This window comes from Adiantum capillus-veneris, chromosome 26 (genome assembly GCF_014529385.1).
Source record: "Adiantum capillus-veneris isolate H3 chromosome 26, ASM1452938v2, whole genome shotgun sequence".
NCBI classification, from domain to species: Eukaryota; Viridiplantae; Streptophyta; class Polypodiopsida; order Polypodiales; family Pteridaceae; genus Adiantum; species Adiantum capillus-veneris.
The window spans coordinates 68,809,152-68,831,715 of record NC_140956.1 but is presented as its reverse complement, the minus strand read 5'-3'; the positions used below and the strand labels follow the sequence as shown (position 1 = coordinate 68,831,715).

Sequence of the window (22,564 nt, the reverse complement as noted above, 5' to 3'; positions counted from 1 at the left end):
TTTGATATTGAAAGAGAGATAGTCTGGACCTTTTTTCTGAGTGCTCCAAGAAAAAAGATGGTTGTTTTTTTTGAGAGGTATGGTTCCTTCTGCTGGCTCTTACATCCTCTAGTTTTTCATGGTCATGCTAGTAAGTTGTGGGCTCAAACTGCTCTGTTTTAAAGTGGCAGTGCAACTTGGGGTTTCTTCCAGGATGTTTGAAGCTCTACTTTTTGGAATGCTAACTGTAAAACATGCTTAGGAGAAGGGAGATAGGGTTGCAAGTTTTGTATGCCAGTTGTAAATTTGTAAATGAGTCCCTAAAGAGGAGGTGAGCTGCCCAATGTTTGCAACCAAGCATTGTTTTATTGGACCAATGTACGTAAGTCAGCATGCCCAGGTGTGGATTGAAATGTTGCGAAACAAGATATTTCCAATGCATGTTGGCCGCTGGATGTGTGCCAGTGGCCTAATTATTATATGCTTTACTGGAGTAATCTGCTTTGGTACCTTCTTTGAGCATGGCTGGAACTATCGTATTGAACAATCATGTTTTTGTGTGGGAAGTAACCAGAGTGCTACATTGAAGTGCACATTAAGGTAGGGAAGCTGCAGCAGAAAGCTTTGAATGGCCTGCCGAAGGCACGCTTCCACAGCTGTCTACAGCAGTAATGTACTATGGTATAAACTGTTTGCATCAATGGCGTCAACTTCAGTGCCTATTTGTATTACTTGCATGTTGCTCTTATTATCAGCGTGCTACACCCACTGTTTATCATGATTGGTTCCCTGCAGTCTGGCAGTTATAATCTGTCGCACTTCCACCGCTCTGATCAAATTTTAACAAAACCACGCTGAAATCATTACATGAGCCACTCCAGTGGTTACTTCAGGATTCACCAATTTGTTTTATGGCTTCCCAACTGTTGTCATTGAGAAGGGACACCTTGAGCTCTATGAAGGCGGAAGCACCACACACTATTTAAATGCTTAGAGAGAGAAACCTGAAAAGATCCCTACCATTGCTTGCAGCATTGTTCCTATCAAAAGAAGTACCTGGGACTCCATCCTCAACCATGCCACTGGGTTTGGGCTTCTGAAATGTAGCACAAAAGCAACACATCAATATGCACTTCTACTGATCTGCAACCTATGCATGCATCGATACTAGCGTAGATGAGCCTCAATGCATGAGTTTGTCAAGAAACTAGATAGCCTGCAGCAGCAGAACACCTAAGTAGCATCTGTAATCCATTCCTCCATGTGAACTGAACAAGATTGTAGCATGGCCAAGTACCTAGGAAAATGTCAGCAAAAATATAGAATCATCACCCTGTAGAAAGCCCAGCGTAAAAAACAAGGTAGACACAGCGGTATCAGAATGTGGCAGACAAAGGAAGGGCACCTAGCTTGTTCAGCCATCAATGCAGGCCAAACAAGGTTGTGCCTTGGCCTACCACCTGTACAAACAGGGAAATACTCACCTTGTGGAAACAAAACAAGGCCAGCACAAGAAAGGCAACTTACTACTTGCTCAGCCATCAATACAATCCTAAAAGAAAATTAAAAGCACCATCACTTAATAGCTAGCTCTGGAAACATTGCCAATTAGAGCATAGAACTGTTGGAGTAAAAAAGCTAGAGAGGTGGCCTCATATGACCTGCAATTTACAATTGTGGCCGATAATGTCAAAAAGGATCCATATGCAGGCTTCAAGCAGCAAGTTACCAGCAACTTCTATCAAATACATCAAGAGTTTTTATCCACTTCTTGACTTTAAAGTGAGTTGTATAAACAAGATCTAAGGTTTCCAATGAGGCAGTTGAAGTGTACAAGCTATGCAACCTCTGTCTACCTAAGTCAACGTGTCTATTTCTTTGCTATCACAACAAGCTTCCCTCCTCCCTAGCCCTGTCACATTTCCAAGAGCAGTTATGTGCTAAACCATTACTTTCACAGGCTTCCATTTATGCTTCTAATCTTTTATTTCATTGACCGATTTCATCCACTTTAATCAAGTCAATCTTGTGTAGAAAACGAGGAAATTGATTCTCAGGTGCCTTCTGTCTCACTTCTTAAATCACCAGCTTGATTGACTCGACGCCACTTCTTCTTTTTCATGTCAATTTCTGCCTTTGGCTAGACGACAAGATGAATTATGTTCTTGACCACCTCTCAAGCTTGAAGAAAGTGATCCATGCTTATGGTAGGAGGAGGCAAGTAGTCCTCTCAGGCTTCTTTCCCCTGAAGTTTCATTCCTCAATGGCTTTGTCAACCTCTATGGGAATCATACTCTTTTACATAATGCCAAGGCCATGATATGCAAAAGCAACAATCCCAGCAATCCGCTTTCTTTCTACTCCTTGTTTCTATAAGCATATCAAGGGTTTTGACACATGATTTCACATCAATTTTAATACATATATTTGTAACATATCTTGAAGGCGGATGGCAAAATCTTAAAGCTTTGCAAGCCAGCCTAGCTATCATTTAATTCCCATGACATTAGGTTGATCGTTCAAATCTCCCGCATCGAGCTTAATGAGGCACTACAGTAGAGTCCACATGACCTCATGCGGAATAGAAGCTTGGCACTAGGATAATTAGTATGTGCAAGAAAATTCAAACAACTATCAAGTTCCTTGAGATTTGGCCACCCGTCCAAACCTCATGCACATTTATGACTCCGTGCTATCGACCCTTATCCCTTGAAGGATGTGAATGCATTCAGACTACATGTCAATTAAGCCAAATTATCAAAAATTGCCAAGGCACTAGTTAAACTTAGTTTGAATTGTAGCATGGATTCCATGAACATATCAAGGTCTTCATTACATAAGTTCACATTGGTTCTAGTATACACATCTATAACGTAACTCAAAGCCACATGGTAGCATCTTGAACCATTGCAAGCTTGCCAAATATCGGTCAAATCCAATGAGATTTTGCTAGTCTTCAGAATCTCATGCGTAAACATTACCATATGCTATCAACTCTCATCCTTTTTAGGGGGTATTAAGGTATCCATAGTAGTGAACATAATGGAAGACTTTGCTCGGAAACTTGACCAATAGTTGAATTCCATGAGTTTTATCACTATGTATATGTATGTTGGATTTACCATAGTTTTGATTAACATGGCTAAAGGATTAAAGTATAGGGTGTATGGTTTGAGATTTGGGACTCATGAACTAGGGATTATGGTTTATAACTCAAATTTTATGGCTTAGGATTTAGGCTAGGTTTTGAACTTAAGGCTTGGGATGTAGGGTAAAGAGTTAATCATTGGAAGTTTGTGGTGTATGGTTTAGGGTTCAAGGATAAGGATTAGGGTGTATAGTTTAGGATAAGGATCCTAACTTTGGAACTTAAAGCGTAGGGTTGATGATGTAGGGATTCTAGTTTGAAATTTGGGGGCGTAAAGAGAAGCTATTAATGTTTGGTAATCGGGGCTTAGGGTTTAAAGTTTAGGTTTTAGGGCCATACTTTTGGGGCTTTGGGTTTAGGGTTTAAGGCTTATAATTTTGACTTGAAATTTTGGGCCTTAGGATTTATGCATTAGGGTCTTGGTTTAGGACCGGAGAGGGCTTGGGTTTATAATTTATGGTTCATGGCTTAGGGTTTATGATTTAGGGCTTAGAGCTTAGCACTTAGGTTATCATGATTTAAGAAAAAGCATATATATATATATATATATATATATATATATATATATATATATATATATATATATAAAATAAAACATATTTCTATATACAACACTTATTAGGACCCTAGAGGATTTCATTGCCTATTTGGTTCTCACTTATATTTTTCAAAATCATTGCTTCAATTTTTCTTTTTGAATTTATACGACTGTAGATAATCTACTTATGTTGAAGTATTTGACATGGATAACAACTTATAGGCTCTTTGACACTTGTAAAACATATCCAACACTAACCAAATCTGTTGTATTATTTATATGGATGTAAGTGAGTTCTATTGTTGCTTAAAAATATTTAGGCTTGCTGCAGTAGTTCAGACCTTGAAGATGAAGAACTAGTTTATCTACAGACTGACTTCTTATTTTGATATAGTTTACTGGTATGATACTTTATCCTAACTAATTTGTACATAAATAATTAGAATACAGAAATGGTTTTGCAAATACTTTTGTGATGTCTGGAGCCAGTTGTTATCATCCTTGATGTTCAAATATTCCTTATTAGACCAAACAAAAAAATTTGCATGCTTTATATTGAACCAATCAATAAATTTTTATGCTTGAAGAGTCGGGACATCAAATTGATAGTGGAGTCTCCAAAAAGTGATTTAGAAGGAAAGGTGTATAGGGAGTGGTATGGACTGAAAATGTGTGTATGTGTGTGTGTGTGTGCGCGTGCATGAGAGAGAGAGAGAGAGAGAGAGAGAGAGAGAGAGAGAGCATATTCTCCTCCTCAAAGGCTCGGCGCTTCCATTGTTATAAAAACCCTTTTATATCACGTGTATTCGAAGGGTATTTAAATAAACCACTTTCATATACACATTTTCATGAATTAAATGACCCCTCTTCCTTTAAAACCTAAAAGTTTATGTTTTTCAAAAGTTATTTTGAACTCCCCTTCTATTGATATAAACTTGTAACTTTCTTAAAATAAAAAAACCTTCTTCATGAACTCACATGGTCCAGTTACATATTTTAAGGTGAACTCCCTAGGTTCAAAGGTCAAATAAACTTGTTGCATTGTGAGATTCTCGATTTTTGGGTCTTTTCTAAAAGTCAAAAAATTAGATTTCCAATGTACATTACTTTATGCTGGGTTTAGAATGATGTGCAATGCTATGAGGCTTTAGATTGAAAGCAAAGTCGTTTTCATGTGCTATTTTGCTAAGTTAATTCTCTTGACTTTCTTTGGCCCATCGCATGATGTCCCTAGTTCTTTCACTTATCCCATGAGTGGTGGTATGAAAATCCGTTTTTGTTGAATCGTGTACTTCTTATAGTGAGATGGAATGTTTATTCGATTTTTTTGGGTGTCCTCCTAAGGTTTCCATTTTTGTCGTCAATACCTCCTATAAAATGTATTTTAGTTCTTAATATTTTCTTTTGCATTCTACCTTAGTTGTTTTTGACTCAATTCCTTTCTGTGATTTCGATTTGAGTTTAGTTTCCTTTTTGTTCGTTATTTTCTTTCCTTCGGTAAAAGAGCTTTCATACATCTTCATGACCTTTTTTTCCACACAATCTATTGCCTATCAATAAACTTACAATAAAAATTTGAGACAGCATGAAAAGATCTCAAAGCTATTATGTTTTGTGGCACATGCATCTTGATTCCCTTGACAAAATGATATTTCAATCTTAGCCATAAATAAGAAAGTCTTCTCCACATTAGGCATATAAACTTGTCTCTATCAAATCTTAAAGACTGCATACAAATGTGGTTCATGTTCTTGCAAATTGCTACTATAAACAAAGACATCATTGGAATGAGTTGATTACTTGACAACTATCCTAGGTTTAAAACATCAAAGTCAAATATCAGATATCATATCAGATGGAAGGAATTTAGATGATTAGATGGAAAAGTCAAATAGAAAAGAGCTAAACTGAAAGAATAGATTCAATTCAAAAGTACAATTGATGTTACACTAAATTCTCAATTACAAGACAATAAAGAGTTCCAATGACTTGAGTGATACAATTGAGCTCTACCAAAGACCGACCAACAAATGGGACTAACCAAGAGACAGACTATAGTGAAAGTAATAGATTTGCTCTCAAAAACCACTGGCCTTTCATCTTGACTTAGTATTGTAGCAACAATGATACTATTAGCATCATTGTATAGATCGAAAGGTTTTTCCAGATCTACAACCTTAAGTACCGGGGTTGAACCTATTGCTTGCTTCAGCTATTCAAAACTTTCTTGTTGCTTGCTAGTCCATTCAAAATCAACCTTTATCTTGCAACAAATCAGTCATAGGATTTGCTATGAATGAAAAGAAACCCTAAGCAACAACCAATTGAGAGCTTCATCTACCTATATTGCCCACCAAGCTTGCTTCTATTGAAGATAATCATTGTGCTCTCATAGATATGTTTCTGTTTACGTTAACGCCACAACATGCATGCACAATGTTGTATCCCAATAGTCCATACCACAACATGCATGTGCATTGCAATACATCTAACATCTTCCAAGTTTTGAATTGCACTAGAATTGTTCTTATGATATATGCCATTAAGTTCTCCATTGAAATCCCGCCAAAACCTAGCTCTAAAATTCTCTACTAATGTAATGATAGAGCCTCCAATAGTTCCAAAGTTATTTGCATACAATTTAACAACTTTATGTGCAATTCTAAAAGTTTGAGAAAAGGTCATAGGCTTACACCCTAAATTGCATGGTCCATCCTCTTTTCTTTGGCTAATGTCCATATTGCGCTCCTAAATGCCACATAGGAGTCGGGTAGAATTTCCCAAATGTGTAGTCTGGCAATCTCATGCTCTATATATACGTGTGTAAATACTATGTGATAGAATGCATGATCTTACTTTTATATTCGTTGACAACCTTATTACTATGATTACTTAACATCGGTTTCTTGCATACCGGCACCACATTTTTCCATCTTGAAAGTATATAAAAAAAAAACCAATACAATGTTTAATAATGTGAACATCATCTATCTACAAAGTTTTGTATACTTGATCAGCTGATACACTTTCAAGACAGTGCATCTTCCATATTGGAAATTCCCATGGAATTGGGATTTTTTTTTGTTCAGGTACCCAAGTTCCCTACTTCTTAAAAAGATTCAGCCATTGGTGGGACTTGTGGTCCCAAAAGTAACGCTTGTATATTTTCTAATGAAAACAATCGAAGCTATCGAATTACGGGAAAGCGTTTACTGTTGAAAGCAAGGGGGCTGCTGAATGATCACCTTGTTAGATATATGTTTCTGTGCATTCAGATGCATACCAATGAACAATGTTGTGTGTCTGAGCAATTTAATATTATGACATGATCAAGATCAATCCAAAGCAAGTTGGGTGCCCAATGTGCGCTTTCAATTATATGCTTTACTGGACCGATCTACTTAGGTACCTTCTTTGAACAAGCTTGGATGTATCTCATCGACCAATCTTCTTTTTGAAAATTGGATGCTCATAAAGTACCCCAAGAAGTTAACGGCACTTGAACATTTGAGTGGAATGATGTTTGGCAAATGAAGCATACATCCTATGGATTCTTAGATAATCAAGAAAAAACAAGATGAAGTAAAACACGGTAAAGAAGACCTTGGAAAAAAGATCAGATAGCTTACCTCTTGAAAGTTTATGCTGTGCATAAAAGACCGACGAAGAGACCACTTTTCTTGCAGCAAACGAATTTTGAGGTGCTGTGTTTGTGTCTCAATTTAGGGTGCTGCTTGTGTGTATGTGAGAGAGAGAGAGAAAAGAAGAAGAAGAGAAGAAGAGAGTTTTAACATCGTAGGAAACTATCCCAAGAGACCTTAAATATCTAGCCGACGAGAGGAGAGAGAGAAAGAGAGAGGGGGGGGCAAGGGCAAGTATATGTTTCTTACCTTTTCCTTGTTCAAAATTTTCCACCCTTGATGAAATAAGATTAACAAAAAATCATATGATGAGGCAGTCGTCCCTTCTGTAAACCCCAATTGACGTATGCCCGCTCATACTCTTCTAAAAATTACGGCGACTGCTCGTATGATAATTGCATTGTGATGGGGCAGTGATCACTTCCATAAAAACCTGCAAGACATAATAAATGATTGCGATTAAGTATCAATTTGGGTTACCTCGAGTTATCACTGTGCATGTGCATGCCCTTTTGTTTACATTTGTTATCATGCTAATCAAACAGATGAGCAAAGCCGTTGTCTGTAGAAGCCGAATCATCAACCACCAATAGCTGCTGCAGACCATTGTGAAGCGCCTCCTTAAGAACAACCAAGATGGAGCCCATTAGAGAATTCCAGGGCCAAGCCATGAAACCATCACCAAACAGGAGGTCAGACTACCTTGCGAAATCAATGCACAAGATGCCGAGACCAAAGCTCTTTTTTTTTCTTTTTTCTTTTGTGACGAAAGACAGGCAAACAATCAATCACCCAAACAAAAACAAACCAGCATAGAAAGAGACAGCCTCATAGCACACACCCCTCACTAGAATATACATGCAAAACACGGACACATGCTTCCGATCTCAAGCCGGGTTCAGACGAACCCAGTGAAATTCTGTTTTGGATCGTTTTGAGCGGAGCAAACACGTCTATGAGTGTCTCAAGAGCTCCCGCACGCAATAGGACATTTCCCCTTTGATTTGGATGAAAGAGAACTCTCTTGTTTCGCAGTCCATTGCGATAGAACTGTGCATGCCTGTGGGGGATTAGCAATTAGCTAATCTGATTCCTGTTTAGAAGGCTCTTGCCTTGCAAGGCAAACGCGCATAAAACCCACAAGACTGCACATAGTCATCTGAGAAGCCGAACTAGTGGGGCATTAAAATGTGTAAGGGAGGGAGAGAAGCACGAGAATGGAATCATCAAATACATGAGACAAGGGAGAAGGCAAGCTTTCCATCAAAGCTTCAAGCCTGAAAATCCATTCACTGAATAAGATGATCTTCCCTATCTCTCTTTTGGGCATCCGCAAGCTGGCCTCAGCTTCCTGGATGCTGACTAGGCAGGCAAGTGACCCTCTTTCAGCCATGTGTCCAATTGCCCTGGGCTAACTGGGTGTCGCGTCCTGACCACAGAAAGTTCCTGATCAATCTCTCTAGCTGGCTGATGTAGGAGCTTGAGAAGATCCAACAAGACATGATGTACCACATAGTAGCCATCAGCACGTGGTTGGCCACTACAACTCTGCCCGCCAAAGAGAGCCGTGCCGAGCTCCAATGAAGGAGTTTCCTCCTTATGGACAGGAGGAGGGGAGCAGTCTACTGCTCTGGGACAAATTCAAGCCAACCTGAAAACCCAACACCAACCCAGATAGCGTATAGGAGTCCTTGGGAGAAAGCCCTCACCCGACGACCAATCAAGCGTAGGAGCACTGCCAACCCAGAATTCCATTGTCTTCCTCCACTTGATCATGGCTCCTAATGCACAACAAAACACCTCAAGGGCCTGCTCACATATGGGCAAACTGGCCTCCTGGCCCTCCAAGTACAGGGCTGAGTCGTAAGCAAACTCAGCGTCAAGTAGCTCGTCTTCCCTCAAATCATCCTCCCCTGGACAGCTACCTCGAGGGAATGCCCTGAGGGCCTCATGAAGCTCCTTGATGACATGAACACAAGGAGAGGATCTCCCGGCTACATGGACCTCCTACAGACACGCGTCGAACGAACCACCCGACCATAGCCACCATCCAGTAGCACCCCCGTGCTGGGCCAACATCCGAGGATGTAGGCGTGCACCTGTAAGACCAACGTCCATACCACCCGGCCTCACCTCCTCAAGGTGACCTCGCACACTCCTAGTCTCACGAGCTAACCACTGGCACTCTGCAAGTGGGGGTCGATCACTACGAATGAGGCCTTGGCCTCTTTTTTATTATAATGGCCGACCACATTGGCCAGGTTCACACTACGTCCGCCCGGACACTGGATGCCAATCCCGACGATGTCTAGGCTAGATCCCCTCTCTTGTAAACGGGACATAACACTCAGACTGGAGAGGCAACTCTAGTCTCTGACGCATCTCCTCAGTAACAAGGCAAGGCATTTGTGCCCAAACCTGCTCTTTGCATGCATCGTCACGCTCTAACTGTGGCTCAGTTGACAACAAATCATGGTAAAAGTCAATAGCAACTGCACGCATATCCTCAGGCTTTGAAGCAACTAACCCATCAGGTTTCCTCAACTAGCTGACACTGGTGTGCACATGGCGAGGCCCCACAGTCTCAGAACTCCCCAGTAACTCTGTCGCCCACCTAGGTCCACTGAGATGCCTACCGATGAAAGGCAAATTCATGACGCCGCTCCTTAATGCTAATCAGCTCCTGTCGAGCCTGCTACATATGCTCCTTCAACCAAGGACAGTCTGGGTGGTGCTTCTGCATCTGCTGTAAGGAAGCAATGCCTCGTCGGAGATGCTTCTCCTCCTCCTTGGCTGCAACCAAAGCGAGCTGCAGACTCTTAAGGAAGAAGCGACTAAGCTCAGCAAGCGTCCTAAGTGCCACCACTGCTCTCTAAGCTCTGGATCTAGCAAGTACCCAAGAACCCAAGTACTCAATGCATGGTCATCACCAAAAGCGGACTGGATACTTTGCGTGAAGGTGATGAGAGTGGAATTGGAGACATAGAAGTCCCTACACCAGGAGGATTGTTCCCCGATCCTCCCCCATCTACGCCATAGATTGCACCAAGCCCTATAGAGACTTTGGTCAAGTTGATGTTGGAGATGATGCTACAACAAGAGACTCAGCATGCCGCCTTGGATAGAGACCGTGAAGAACAAAGGGCAGCTATGGAGCTTGAGCGTGAGCAAGCATGCGAAGCTCAACGCATAGCGCCCGAAGAAAGAAGGGCAGCTACGGAGCTCAAGCATGAGCAAGCACGCGAGGGCTCAACGCATAGTGGCTGAAAAAAAGCGGGACCAACACCTCCAGGAGTTGATCCTACAAGTACTCTCCCCAAAGATAGAGCCATTCATGGAGGCCGTTGAATCATCACGTAGCACAAGTAGTGGCGACGACTCCAACAATCCAGCCACTGAGAAGTTGGCGTTCAGAAAGGGGTGCATCAATTTAATGCTTACTTTGCGACTAACAAGAAAACAAGCAACAGTAAAGTTTTGACTGCTGCCATGTATCTAGCAGGTGATACCATTAATTGGTATCAAGCTTGGCAGGATTCACAATTGATTGAGCACCTTGAGAATGTCGCGGATGGCGTCCCCTCTCTCTCAGTTGGATCGACTTCCAAGACAAGCTCGAGGCTCACTCTATGCCACTGTAGTACCTTGATCGGTTAAAAGAAGATTGGCGTGGTCTTAAGCAAAATGGCACTCTTGTTATGTCTTTTTCTAACCGTATTTTGCAGATTGGCATTCAATTGCACAAATCAGATGCAGAACAAACGGAGGCTTTTCTTTTTGCGTTAGATGAGTACATCAAACTCGATGTGCAAATCTTCAACCCTACGGACTACAATGACGCTGTTAGAATCGCTCGTGCAAGAGATGAAGCACAACAAAGGTAGCCAAAGGAGAACAAGTCAAGTACCCTCAAGACCAACCGAATGGTAAGACCAATGGTAAGCATAACGGTAATTCTTCTTCTTCTCAATCTTCTTCTACACCTAGAGCACCGAACTCTCAAAATGAAAATAAAAGAAAGGCTAAAACTCAAGACACCCCTAAGTTGATACTTGATGAAAAATCTGCTCAAGGAATCTTAGGAGGTTGGTTAACTCTTGAAGAACGAACCAAATATGCAAGGGAAGGAAGATGTTTTGAATGTCACACTAAAAGTCACATAAAACGAGTTTGTCCTTAGAAAGCACCTAAAGAACCCACACAATCCACATCATCTGTAAATGCAATCAGTGAGAACACTAATGTGTCCCAAGTTTCTCATGATCATATAGATGAGTCTCTCATGCAATGTTATGGTCATGTGAATAGTCAACACATTGTGATCTTGTTTGATTCAGGTAGTATGCATGATGTGATTAGTGACTCTCTCATGAAGAGCGCACGTATAGAAGCTCTTCCAATAGATCCTATCGTGATCTCTGGATTTGCTCTTGGCATGCACTCTTCTTTCACGAATGAATGTTCAGATGTGATAGTGTTAGTTCAAAATGTCGGTTTTCGTCGTAAGTTTGTCGGCTCTCATCTCAAAGGACGTGATTTGATTTTTGGCATCAAGTGGTTTAAAGATTATAATCCACAAATTGATTGGAAAAAAAACACTCTGTCTCTCTCACAGCTGAAGGAGCACCTCTCGTGGTTCTTCACAGTGACACGAACATTCCATCTGTGTCATTAATCTCTCACTCTCATATTTTGAAAGAGGATAAAACACGCAGTCTCATAGTCTCTCTTAGTACACTGTCCCACTACCACCCCACCCCCCACTCTCCATACAAACCCCCCCCCCCCCCCCACTTTTTGTGTGCAAGTCTCGCTCGCTATGTTCTTAGATAAATGGTATCAAACGCATGATACACATTTTTTGCATGATAGAGATGTGATTGTTCGTAAGGATCATCAGGCCTTCAAGTTGCTCCAGTCTGTATCGAGTACACCTTGGAGTGACCGTCAACCTAGATGGTTCCAGTCTCGTGAGCAATTTGGTGGTTTGATTAATAGTGTTCCTAGTAAAGCTAACCCAATTGCAGATACGATTCAGTCACGCAGGACCGATCTTGGCTCTCGAGTCGAGGTCCACAATACCCATTCAGGAAGTATCCTTTGTTCGCATGATTCGTTAGTATGCATTGTCCGAGTCTCTCATTCGTGACAGTTTCTTGTATTTTCATCATTGTCTTAGTGTGTTACCTTTTCATAGAAAAACCATATTGCACGATGCACACGATTCACTCACAGATGAGCACAGATGCATGAAGATCACTCTAGAAAAGATAGAACGTTTGCATTTAAGGAATTCACGATGTTTCATCATTGTCAGTCATGTCGATTTTTTTTGCATGCTCATTCCTTGACAGGGCACAGTCACAGGAAAAGCACTAGTATGTTTGTTCATCAAGCATTGGTATTCCCTTTGTGGTTTGCCACAATTGATAGTTTTAGGTCGAAAAGTCAAGTTTAGATTGCACTTTTGGCATGTACTTATTGAAAGGTTTAACACTTTGTCACATTTTTCATCTGCATTCCATCTGCAATCATTTAGGAAGCATAGTCTTTTTCCAGTCACTCGACAAGGAACAAATGTGTCTATAATATTGTGTTTGAAGTGGTATCAAGGATATTAGAAGATTCTTGAAGAAGGTGAACCCGAAATCGTAGACAAAGTTGAAGACATAGAGCCGAAGAAAATCATTTTGCATTGCTTTCAGCGCGGCCCAAATTGCAGACTTTCCTGAAGTTCAAGTATCGCAAGACCCACACAACAGAGTGGGCCAGCGAAGAGCTCTTCGCACACTCCCAGGAGTTATTGGGAGACTATATGGAAGCCATACAGCTCGGTACTATTCCTCACCTTGAAAATAGGGGATGTCACGTGTCACCAGGAGGTGTATTTTTCCTGTTGCCTTCCGTAAATAAGTATTAGATATATTTATTTTATTTTTACTTGTTTGTCCCAAAACCCTTGTAAAGGTGCAAGTGGACATTGCATGGCCAGTGTGAAACGGCTGCAGCCAAATGGGTTTCTCACATCGGGGATCTAGGTCGGTCAGACAGGGACTGCCCGGACCAGTTAGCACTGAATTCTGATGAGTATGGAAGCTCGTGTGCGCCAAACTGGAATTTGGGCCACTCGTCAAGTCACTGCAACTTTATAAGTTGAAAGGGGCCAGTAAATTAACCCACATTGTAGATGGTGGTCAAATGGTAGTCTTCAATGATGGTCAGGAGACCGATAGGGACGCCATGGAAGCATCTCCTAAAATTTAGGGAACTGCTATTTTTGACCAGAAAATGTGTTCGCGTCATTAGCTCTGGAATGACAAGGGGAACATTTTATTGCTCTGCTGCCAAGTCAACTGACGCACCAGTTGAGATATTTTTAGCAGGGAAAGCCCAAACTCGGAAACTGGGCGACGTGTCAGCCTGTGAGCGATTCTGCCACTCTGGGAGGCAAAAACGAGCTGCATATCAACAAAGGGGACGCCATTTTCAGCCTCAGGTGGATTGTAGCAGGTACAGAAGCTATGGAATGCTTACCTTGCCCTCTATGCACAGTATGGTGACGGGAGTGATGCCCCGCACGCTACATACTGCTCTCTTTCTCCCCTACGTACAGTATGTTATGCCCCACTAGTGGGCTTCTCATTTGACCTATGTACAGTTCTGGGGGTTTATGCGCGTTTGCCAAGGCAAGAGCCTTCTGAACAAGAACCGGATTAGCTAATTGCTAATCCCCCACAGGTACGCACAGTTCCATCACGAAAGATTGCGAGTTTGGAGAGTTTTCTCGCGTGAAAACTCGTCCAATTCACAGGGGAACTGTCCCATTGCGTGCGGGAGCCCTTGGGACACGCGTAGGCGTGTTCGCTCCGCTAAAAACGATCCGAAACAGGGAATTACAGCCTGCTGTGTTTTTCTGCAGGTTTAGGGTTTCGCACCTAAACTGCAAGGGAACATCGGGGGAGCCTCGTGAGAGCCTTGGGATGCGTGTACAGGCTTTTGGGCTCCCGGCAGTGAAAAACAGAGAATTACAGCCCGCTGAATTTCTGTGACAGCTCACCAGAAAGCTTCCAGATATCGAGGGAATCCGTCCTAGACAAGTGTTTTTGACCTACAGGGGTTTTTGCGCCGTTATGCTGTCGAAATCCGGTCGAAAACCTGCGTTTTCAGCCCTCGCCAGGTTTGGACAGCTTTGTGAAAGCTTGTGCTAAGTGGTCAGATCGTCTACCTTAATTTGAATAAAGAAATACCGAAAGGGGCGCCAGTCTTTGGGGCCTACAGGGTGTCGGTCTCGTGTGCGCAGTGACATTCTAGTCGCTGGACGCAACTGTGTTCTCTTCCCTTCTCAGTGCTCTGTGTAAAGTTAACAGGTAATTCAAATAGTACCGCCCTCTACGTTGTACGGGACGGTTATATGGTTCCATCGACGGGATAGTCACTTTTTCTTCAAAAAGTGCAGCGTGGATTGTTGTGGGTGAAAGCAACACAGAGCTTGTCGATATGGCAGAGAAGAGAGACCAAGTACCTGAAGAGGGATCTTCCTCACATGGCACAGAGAAAATTCCTTCAACTCTTCAAGAAGAGGACAGGTTGTTTAGAACTCAACTGCGTTGTTGCATGGACATGTTTCAACAGTTGGCTAACAACCCAAGGATGCAGGAATTCTTACAGGCTCCGACACAGGGTTTTCAGCCTCCTACACAGGGCATGACTGAGCCGTTGCAGGAAAAGGAGATTTCCAATGCGCAGAGGACTTATGATGCTCGAGGGAAAGCCCATGTGGTTGAGCAACTAGCGGTGTCCAATGATCCAAAGCAACTTGCTTTAGCTGGACAGGAGCCGTTTGTGAATGGTCAAGGGAGCAATGAATAGGCTATGCGTCAGACCCTTCCATTACCTAATACTTATCCTGGTTATTTTGGAGGTGGTTCAATGTTTCAAGCTATGGCTGGACCTTCCACAGGTTATATGCCAGGGAATGTGTTCGGGACAATGCAAACAGGCATGGGTAACCCTATGTACGCGAACATGGGTGTCCAACCTGGTTTTCAGGGTGCCTATGGCCAGTTTCGAGTCCCTGGAACACAATTTGGTATGGCTGGTTTTTCGCAGCCATACGTACAAAATGCAGATATGACAGGGAAAACAGTTGATGCGAGTGCTGGAATGAACACTCATGGAGCACCACTGTTACAGGCACCTGTTTATGATAATGTGGCTCCTTTGAGTCAGCCTAAGGATTACAAGGAAGGTGGGCAGGGAGTGAAGTTTGAAACTTTCAAAGGAACTGAAGACCAATTAAAGGCTTTGACCTTTATACAGCAGTTCGATGCAGCTTATGCTGGAGGCAACTTCACGGAATCTTCAAAGATACGCAAGGCTGCCACTTTCTTGAAAGGGAATGCGCTCCAATGGTGGACCGCATTGTTGAACCAGGGTCAAGCCCCAACAACGTGGGTCCAATTCAAACAACTTTTTGCGCCTGCATGGTTGACAAACACTTTTGAAGTGGATGTGATGACAGAATGGCACGAGTTGAATGCTAAACAGTGTGCGAATTTGGAAGAGTACAATAAACAGTTTTGGGCCGCACTGTTGCCAGTCACCTCTTACAGGTTTGTGCCATTGTCAGAACAGATTGAGAAGTACTGTTGCGGATTGCCCAAGAAAATCAGGGACTACTGTCATGAATATGTTTCAGTTGATAGAGAATACAAGAGTCGCCAGCAATCTGTCGAAGGGAGATTCCGATGGATTTAATAGCCACAAGAAAGGGTCCCAGGGCAAACAGTTTTCAGCCAAGGGCAATGTTGCAGCAAAGCCTTCTAAGCCTCCCACAAAGAAGCCCTCCACTGAAGAAGGTGATACGTCCAAGAAGCAGTCTAAGTCTTCTTCGGGACGAGGACAAGGACAAAAAAGGCATTTTTCTGGCAAAACTTTTCAAGAAAGGAAAGCTCTTAGGGAGGCCAAAAATGCTACATTTGTGAACAGGAAGGACACTTTGCAAATGAGTGCCCACAGAAGAAGTCACAGGATAAGGATGACAAGTCAGACCATAAAGGGAAGAAGCCAAAGCCGAGTGCAGGACTTGTTCGAGATTTGGTTGGAGATCAGCCAAACGCAGATGCCACGGAGCTGTGCAGAGCTTGGGGCAAAGTTAGAGACTAGACAGTGCTGGTTTTCTTTGATCCAGGAGCCCGTGCAAATTTCATATCACCAGAATTGGCATCAAAGTTGGGCATTCGTGCAGAGGAGATGGGTATGACAGGCGAAGCAGGTTTGGCATGCCCAGGACATTCAGAGCCTATTACTCCCATTCTGGGAAAGCTTCGTCTGCACATTCAGAGCTATGTGGATGCGGAAGAATTTCATATTATGCCGCTTGAGGGCTGTGATGTGTTATTGGGTATCCCATGGTGTTACAGGTTGCATGCTATGGTGGATACTTACAACAAAAAGATTACCCTTGTACATAGAGGAAAGACTCATGTCCTTGATGTAAAGCTTAAAGGCGAGTCTGTTCCAGTTGTTTCTGCTTCTGCTATTTCATCTGTAATAAAGAATCATCTTTCTGCGTACTTGATCTTTGCAAAAGAAGTACCTCAAGTTGTATCTAATTTGTCTACCTTAGATAAAGACAGGTCAACTTTTTTGAGTGGTTTCAGTGATTGTTTTTCGGACTCTTTGCCAGGGGAGTTACCTCCTGAGAGACCTGAGGATCATACTATAGATCTTGTGCGAGGTTCTAGTCCACCGAATAGACCACCATACAGGGTTAGTGCAGCCCAGCAGAAAGAGATTATGGGTCAGGTCAACGAGCTTTTAGAGAAGGGGCTGATTCAGCCCAATTCATCCCCTTTTTGTTCGCCTGTACTCTTAGCAAGCAGTTAGACTATCGCGCATGTGCATTGACTATCGCGCCTTGAATAAGAATACTATCAAGAACAGGTTCCCCATACCGAGGATAGATGACATTCTTGATCGGCTTGAGGGAGCGTCATTGTTTACAAGAATAGACCTAAAGAGCGGGTATCATCAGATATGCATTAGACCAGAAGATGTCCATAAGACTGCGTTCAGGACAACATTTGGTCTCTATGAGTTTCTTGTCATGCCATTTGGTCTCACAAATGCTCCTGCCACATTTAATAGAATGATGGACAGAATTTTTAGACCACATAGAAACTTCGTGGGTACCTTCTTTGATGACATGATTGTGTACTCAAAGTCTGAAGAGGAGCATAGGGATCACTTGACTGCAGTTTTCAATGAGTTACGTAAGAACAGGCTACTCATTAATGTGAAGAAAAGTGAGTTCTTTTGCAAGAAATTCACTTCCTTGGGCACATTGTTTCAAAGGATGGGGTACGCATGGATCCCGCTAAAGTGGAAGCAATTAGGTCATGGCCAGACTTGAAGTCCGTACATGACATTCGAAGCTTTCTAGGCTTATGTTCCTATTACAGGAGGTTCATCCGAAATTTTGCTGAGATTGCTTCTCCACTCCATGCACTGCAAGGAAAAGGAGTTACTTTCAAGTGGACAGCCAAGGAAATTTTAGCGTTCAAACACTTGAAAGAGAAGCTGACTTCAGATCCGGTAATTATTTTGCCAGATCTTTCTAAACCTTTTGTGGTTCAATGTGATGCGTGTGGCCATAGTCTTGGTGCAGTTCTGATGCAGAATGGCCGAGTAGTCGCATATGAGAGCAGAATTCTTTTGAAGACTGAAAGGAACTTGCAAGTCTATGAGAAAGAATTGCTGGCAGTAATTCATGCTCTCACTAGTTGGAAACACTATTTGTTAGGGGCTGATTTTGTTGTCCAAACGGATCATCAAACCTTGCGATATTTTCTTACACAGACGAAGTTGTCTGAGAAGCACATGCGATGGGCAAACATCTTGTCAATGTTCCATTTTCAGATTGTGAATGTGCAAGGGAAAAAGAACGTGGTGGCTGATGCGTTGTCACGAAAGCCCCAAATTTCAGCAGTGTCAATTTCGTACCATTGTGAACTAGACGAAATGAAGACACAATATGCTGAAGACTCAGATTTTGCAAGGATCTATGACCAGCTTGTTGATGGGCAACATCATGAGCACTATATGCTTAAGAATGTCTTTCTCATGATGCATGGAAAGTTATGCGTTACTAAACAGTTACGGCCAAAGATTTTGATGGAAAGTCATGCTCCACCTTATGCTGGGCATCGTGGAATTGATGCGACAGTGAAAGGGGTTGAGGCATTCTTCTGTTGGCCAGCTTTGCGTCAAGATGTTGACACATTTGTAAGATCATGCTTAGTATGCCAAAAAGTCAAATTTGCCAGACAAAAGCAACCGGGATTGTTGCAGCCATTGCCGATCCCTGCTAGGCCATGGGAAAGTATAGCAATGGACTTTATCTTTGATCTTCCAAGGACGCAAACAGGAAATGATGGGATTTGGACTATCATTTGTAGGTTCAGTAAGCAGGCCCATTTCATTCCTGTTAGGAAGAAGATAAAGCCAGAACACATGGTCAAGATATTCATGAGCAATATCTTTAAATATCATGGGATGCCTCAGTCAATTGTCAGTGACAGGGATCCACGTACGACGAGTCTTTTCTGGAAGGAATTGTTTGAGAACATGGGCACTACGCTCAAGTTCTCTTCTTCGTTTCATCCGCAAACTGATGGACAGTCAGAAGAGGCAAATTCTACTGTCTTGGACCTACTCAAATGTTATGTCTCAGAGCACAAGGCAACATGGGAACACCATGAAGGAGTACAAGCAGAAGTGCGACGCGAGAGAGAGTGCGAGAAGAAGAGCACGACGATATGGTGAACTCGCTCTACTGTAATGTGTAGAGCATAGTGAGTTCTTATTAGGTTTTTACAAAAGAATATGTGTACATACCTGGCGGCCCGCCCACTTACCTGGGCGACCACATTGGGCTTTATACCCCAACAACCTCCCACTTAAAGTCCAATGTGGTATACAAGCTAATATACAAAAGATGTAGAGAAGTGATGTACTACCCTACACCTAACTGCTTGCGAAAATGCGCAAAGCTCTCTGAGGGAAGTCCTTTTGTAAGTAGATCAGCAGGATTTTCTGTGGTGTGAACTTTGACAAGCTGAAGTTGCTTATCCTCGAGCATTTCCCTGATGAAATGATACTTCACATCCACATGCTTTGTCTTTGAGTGATAAACTGGATTGCGAGCCAATTGTATAGCACTTTGACTATCACAATATAACACAGGCATCTCTTCTTTGATTCCCAAATCTGTTACTAGTCGATTAAGCCAAATTGATTCTTTGCATGCCTCTGATGCTGCAACATATTCAGCCTCTGTAGTAGACTGAGTAACACAATCTTGTAATCTAGAACGCCATGATACTGCTCCACCAGCCAATGTAAAGACATACCCTGACGTAGACCTTCGGTTGTCTAAGTCACCTGCATAATCTGAGTCTGTAAAACCCTTTACACTTAGCTCCTGACTCCCATAGCATATACGCATACTCTTTGTAGCTTTCAGGTATCTCAATATTCCTTTCACTCCCTCCCAATGTTTCTTGCCTGGGTTTGACATGTATCGACTTACTACTCCCACTGCAAATGCAATGTCTAGGCGAGTAGCAATCATTGCATACATCAAACTACCCACTGCAGACGCATATGGAATCTTATCCATTTCAGCCTGTTCTTCCTCAGACACAGGACAATCTTGTTTACTAAGTTTCACATATGTGGAAATTTACATGCAGCAGCCAGAAGGGTTTGTTGAGAAAGGCAAGGAAGATTGGGTATGCCAGTTGTTAAAGAGTCTTTATGGCTTAAAACAATCACCGAGGGCATGGTACCATAAATTCCACAAGTTTATGCTTTCTCAAGGCTACAAACGTAGTGAGTTCGATCACTGTCTATATACAAAGAAGGCTAAGGATGGTAGTTGGCTGATCCTTATTTTGTATGTGGATGACATATTGATTGCTGGCAAGCACTTGGAAGAAATTTCAGCTTTGAAGTCAAAGATGGCAAAATCGTTTAACATGAAAGACATGGGTGAGGCAAGTCATATACTTGGTATGCGCATTGAGAGAGACAGATCAAAGAAGTTGATTTTGGTTATCTCAAACAGAGTATATTGACAAGGTTTTGCGACGTTTCAATATGGAGAAGGGAAAGACACTGAGTGTTCCATTGCCACCACCCGGGATGTCAGTGCCTTTCTTCTGCTTTTTGCCGTGCTTTTTGGCTTTCTTTTGCGCGTCAAAAAGCTGAGCAATCCGTGCATCAACCACCTTTTCTAAGTCCTTCTCAGAATATTGCTTGTGATCAGAAGGTTTCTTGAGAGCGGGTTTCGGGGGTGGTGGTGTGGTTTTCTGCCACTGTGCATGCACTTCCTGAAAAGAAGTCTCGCTCATATATTTTGCCAACTTCGGATCCTTTGCAAAACTGAGCATCATCTTTTGTTGCATCGCCGATCAATTGACGACACTTCATCTCTCTTTGCTCCGCTTGAGTAGGCCGAGGCGGCCAATACTCTCTGTCGAAATCTTCGTTGTGATCCCTGCTCGCATCTCCAGATGCAGAGGGAGTCGACTGATCCTTGCGTGAAGCCATAGGTGCCGCGGAAAAAAAATTGGGGATCGGATTTCCCGTAGAAGAGAAATCGGCCGTGCTCTGATACCACTGTAACAGACTTGGACACTCCAAGTCAAGAATCAATCACGACAGCATCAAATAACCACTTCAAAACAATTCACAGATCACAATAGACTTGCACTGGCCCGGCGGAGTTCCGTGCCTAGAGATAGTGGCCCTAAAGACTGGCGCCCCTTTCGGTATTTCTTTTTGTATTAATCAATGTCAAAGTACAAGAGAGCGGTTAGGGTTTCACTCTCAAACTCTGCGTCCAGATGCTCTCCAGAGTGAGCCCTAAACCACTTATTTAAAGTTTACAAGGGATGCCCAAAAGCAGAACCTCAAAAGCTTCAAAAATAAAGCAGACTTTGTTTCTCTCTCAAACCCTCTTTAGGGCTTTCATTAAAATAAAGCAATGGACTCTCTCTCTCTCTTTTATGCTCCAATTTGCGTCGCCAAAAGCTGGCTTTTCTGTTCCGTAATTTCCGTCGCAAATCTTGGAATATCCGTACTGCTGCCACGTGGCATTTGTGCCGCCAGATTTAGGGTTTCAGCCACATTTAGGGTTTCAGCCAGCAGTTAGGGTTAGGGTTTCTGGCAGAAATTAGGGTTTGCAGGTTTAGGGTTTATGGCAGAAATTAGGGTTTTTGCTCTCGGTAGCCACGTCATCACTTTGTGACATCAAGCATCTTAACCAGCAAGCACGACAAGCACCTCAAGCACTTTAGTTATCAAGCACGACAAGCACCTCAAGCTTGGGCTGGGTTCCCACCTCAAGCTCAACCCTAGCTTACCTACGGTCAAAGGACTTTTAACACTAACCTTTGGAGGTCTTCAATGAAGCTAACCCTAAGGTCTTTTAAGCTGCATTGGTTAGCCTTGCTCTTTGACAGACCATCTCTCATTTTGGCCCCTTTACCATTGGCCCCGTGTCGGAATAGACCTGAGAGTACATGTTTATATTCTAACCCTTGTTCCCGTATATTCTCCCACATTAAATGATCAGTTTAATATGAGAAAATCATTTGGGTTGGTTAGATATTAGAGTTTATGACAGGAAGGCATCAAACAAGGCAACCGGAGCTATTTTAGAAGGCATTTATCCTCACATCACAGTGTCCTTATGTATGGCACATTGCCTTAACAATCTCTTAAAGAATTTCAGCAAACTACCTTGGATAGAGCTTCTCCTTGCATCTACGTCCAAAGTGGTTTCTTTTATCAACAACCACAACATGCTTCAAGCCAAGTTCTTGAAGAGGTCAGGGGGTAAAGTGCTGCTAAAGTATTGTAAGACCCGCTTTGCCTACAACTATCTTATGGTAAGCCGCTTTGTAGAGTGTCAAGAGTGAGTGCCGCAGCTCTTCATCAGTACAGAGTTTGTTGAGACTTCTTATGCAAGTACAGCCACAAGGATCATTTGTACAGGGAAGATAGAGGATCCTAAGTTTTGAGAGTCTCTCAAGACTCTTGACAAAATGGTGAAACGAGTGATCCACTAGCTTAGAGGGATGGATGGTATGCAACCTTGCGTTCACAAGGTCTATGAAGCAATGGATCGTATGGTGGAGGTGCTTGAGAAGAACCCAGATAGGCTCGAAGAAATCAAAGACCTTTGCAGCA

General features: G+C 42.6%; 1 protein-coding gene across 1 annotated transcript in view; it reads right to left on the bottom strand.

The window, feature by feature from the left end:
* Nucleotides 1-6,669: 6,669 nt before the first annotated feature.
* Nucleotides 6,670-22,564, bottom strand: part of LOC147423614 (DNAse I-like superfamily protein) — a 96,275-nt gene continuing 80,380 nt past the window's right edge. The window contains exons 9-12 of the mRNA XM_086501747.1: nucleotides 7,682-7,739; nucleotides 7,556-7,581; nucleotides 7,295-7,369; nucleotides 6,670-7,209 (exon numbers count right to left, since the gene is read on the bottom strand). Of these exons, the coding sequence (XP_086357873.1) occupies nucleotides 7,067-7,209; nucleotides 7,295-7,369; nucleotides 7,556-7,581; nucleotides 7,682-7,739 (302 nt within the window). The 3' untranslated portion in view covers nucleotides 6,670-7,066. The remainder of the gene's footprint in view (nucleotides 7,210-7,294; nucleotides 7,370-7,555; nucleotides 7,582-7,681; nucleotides 7,740-22,564) is intronic.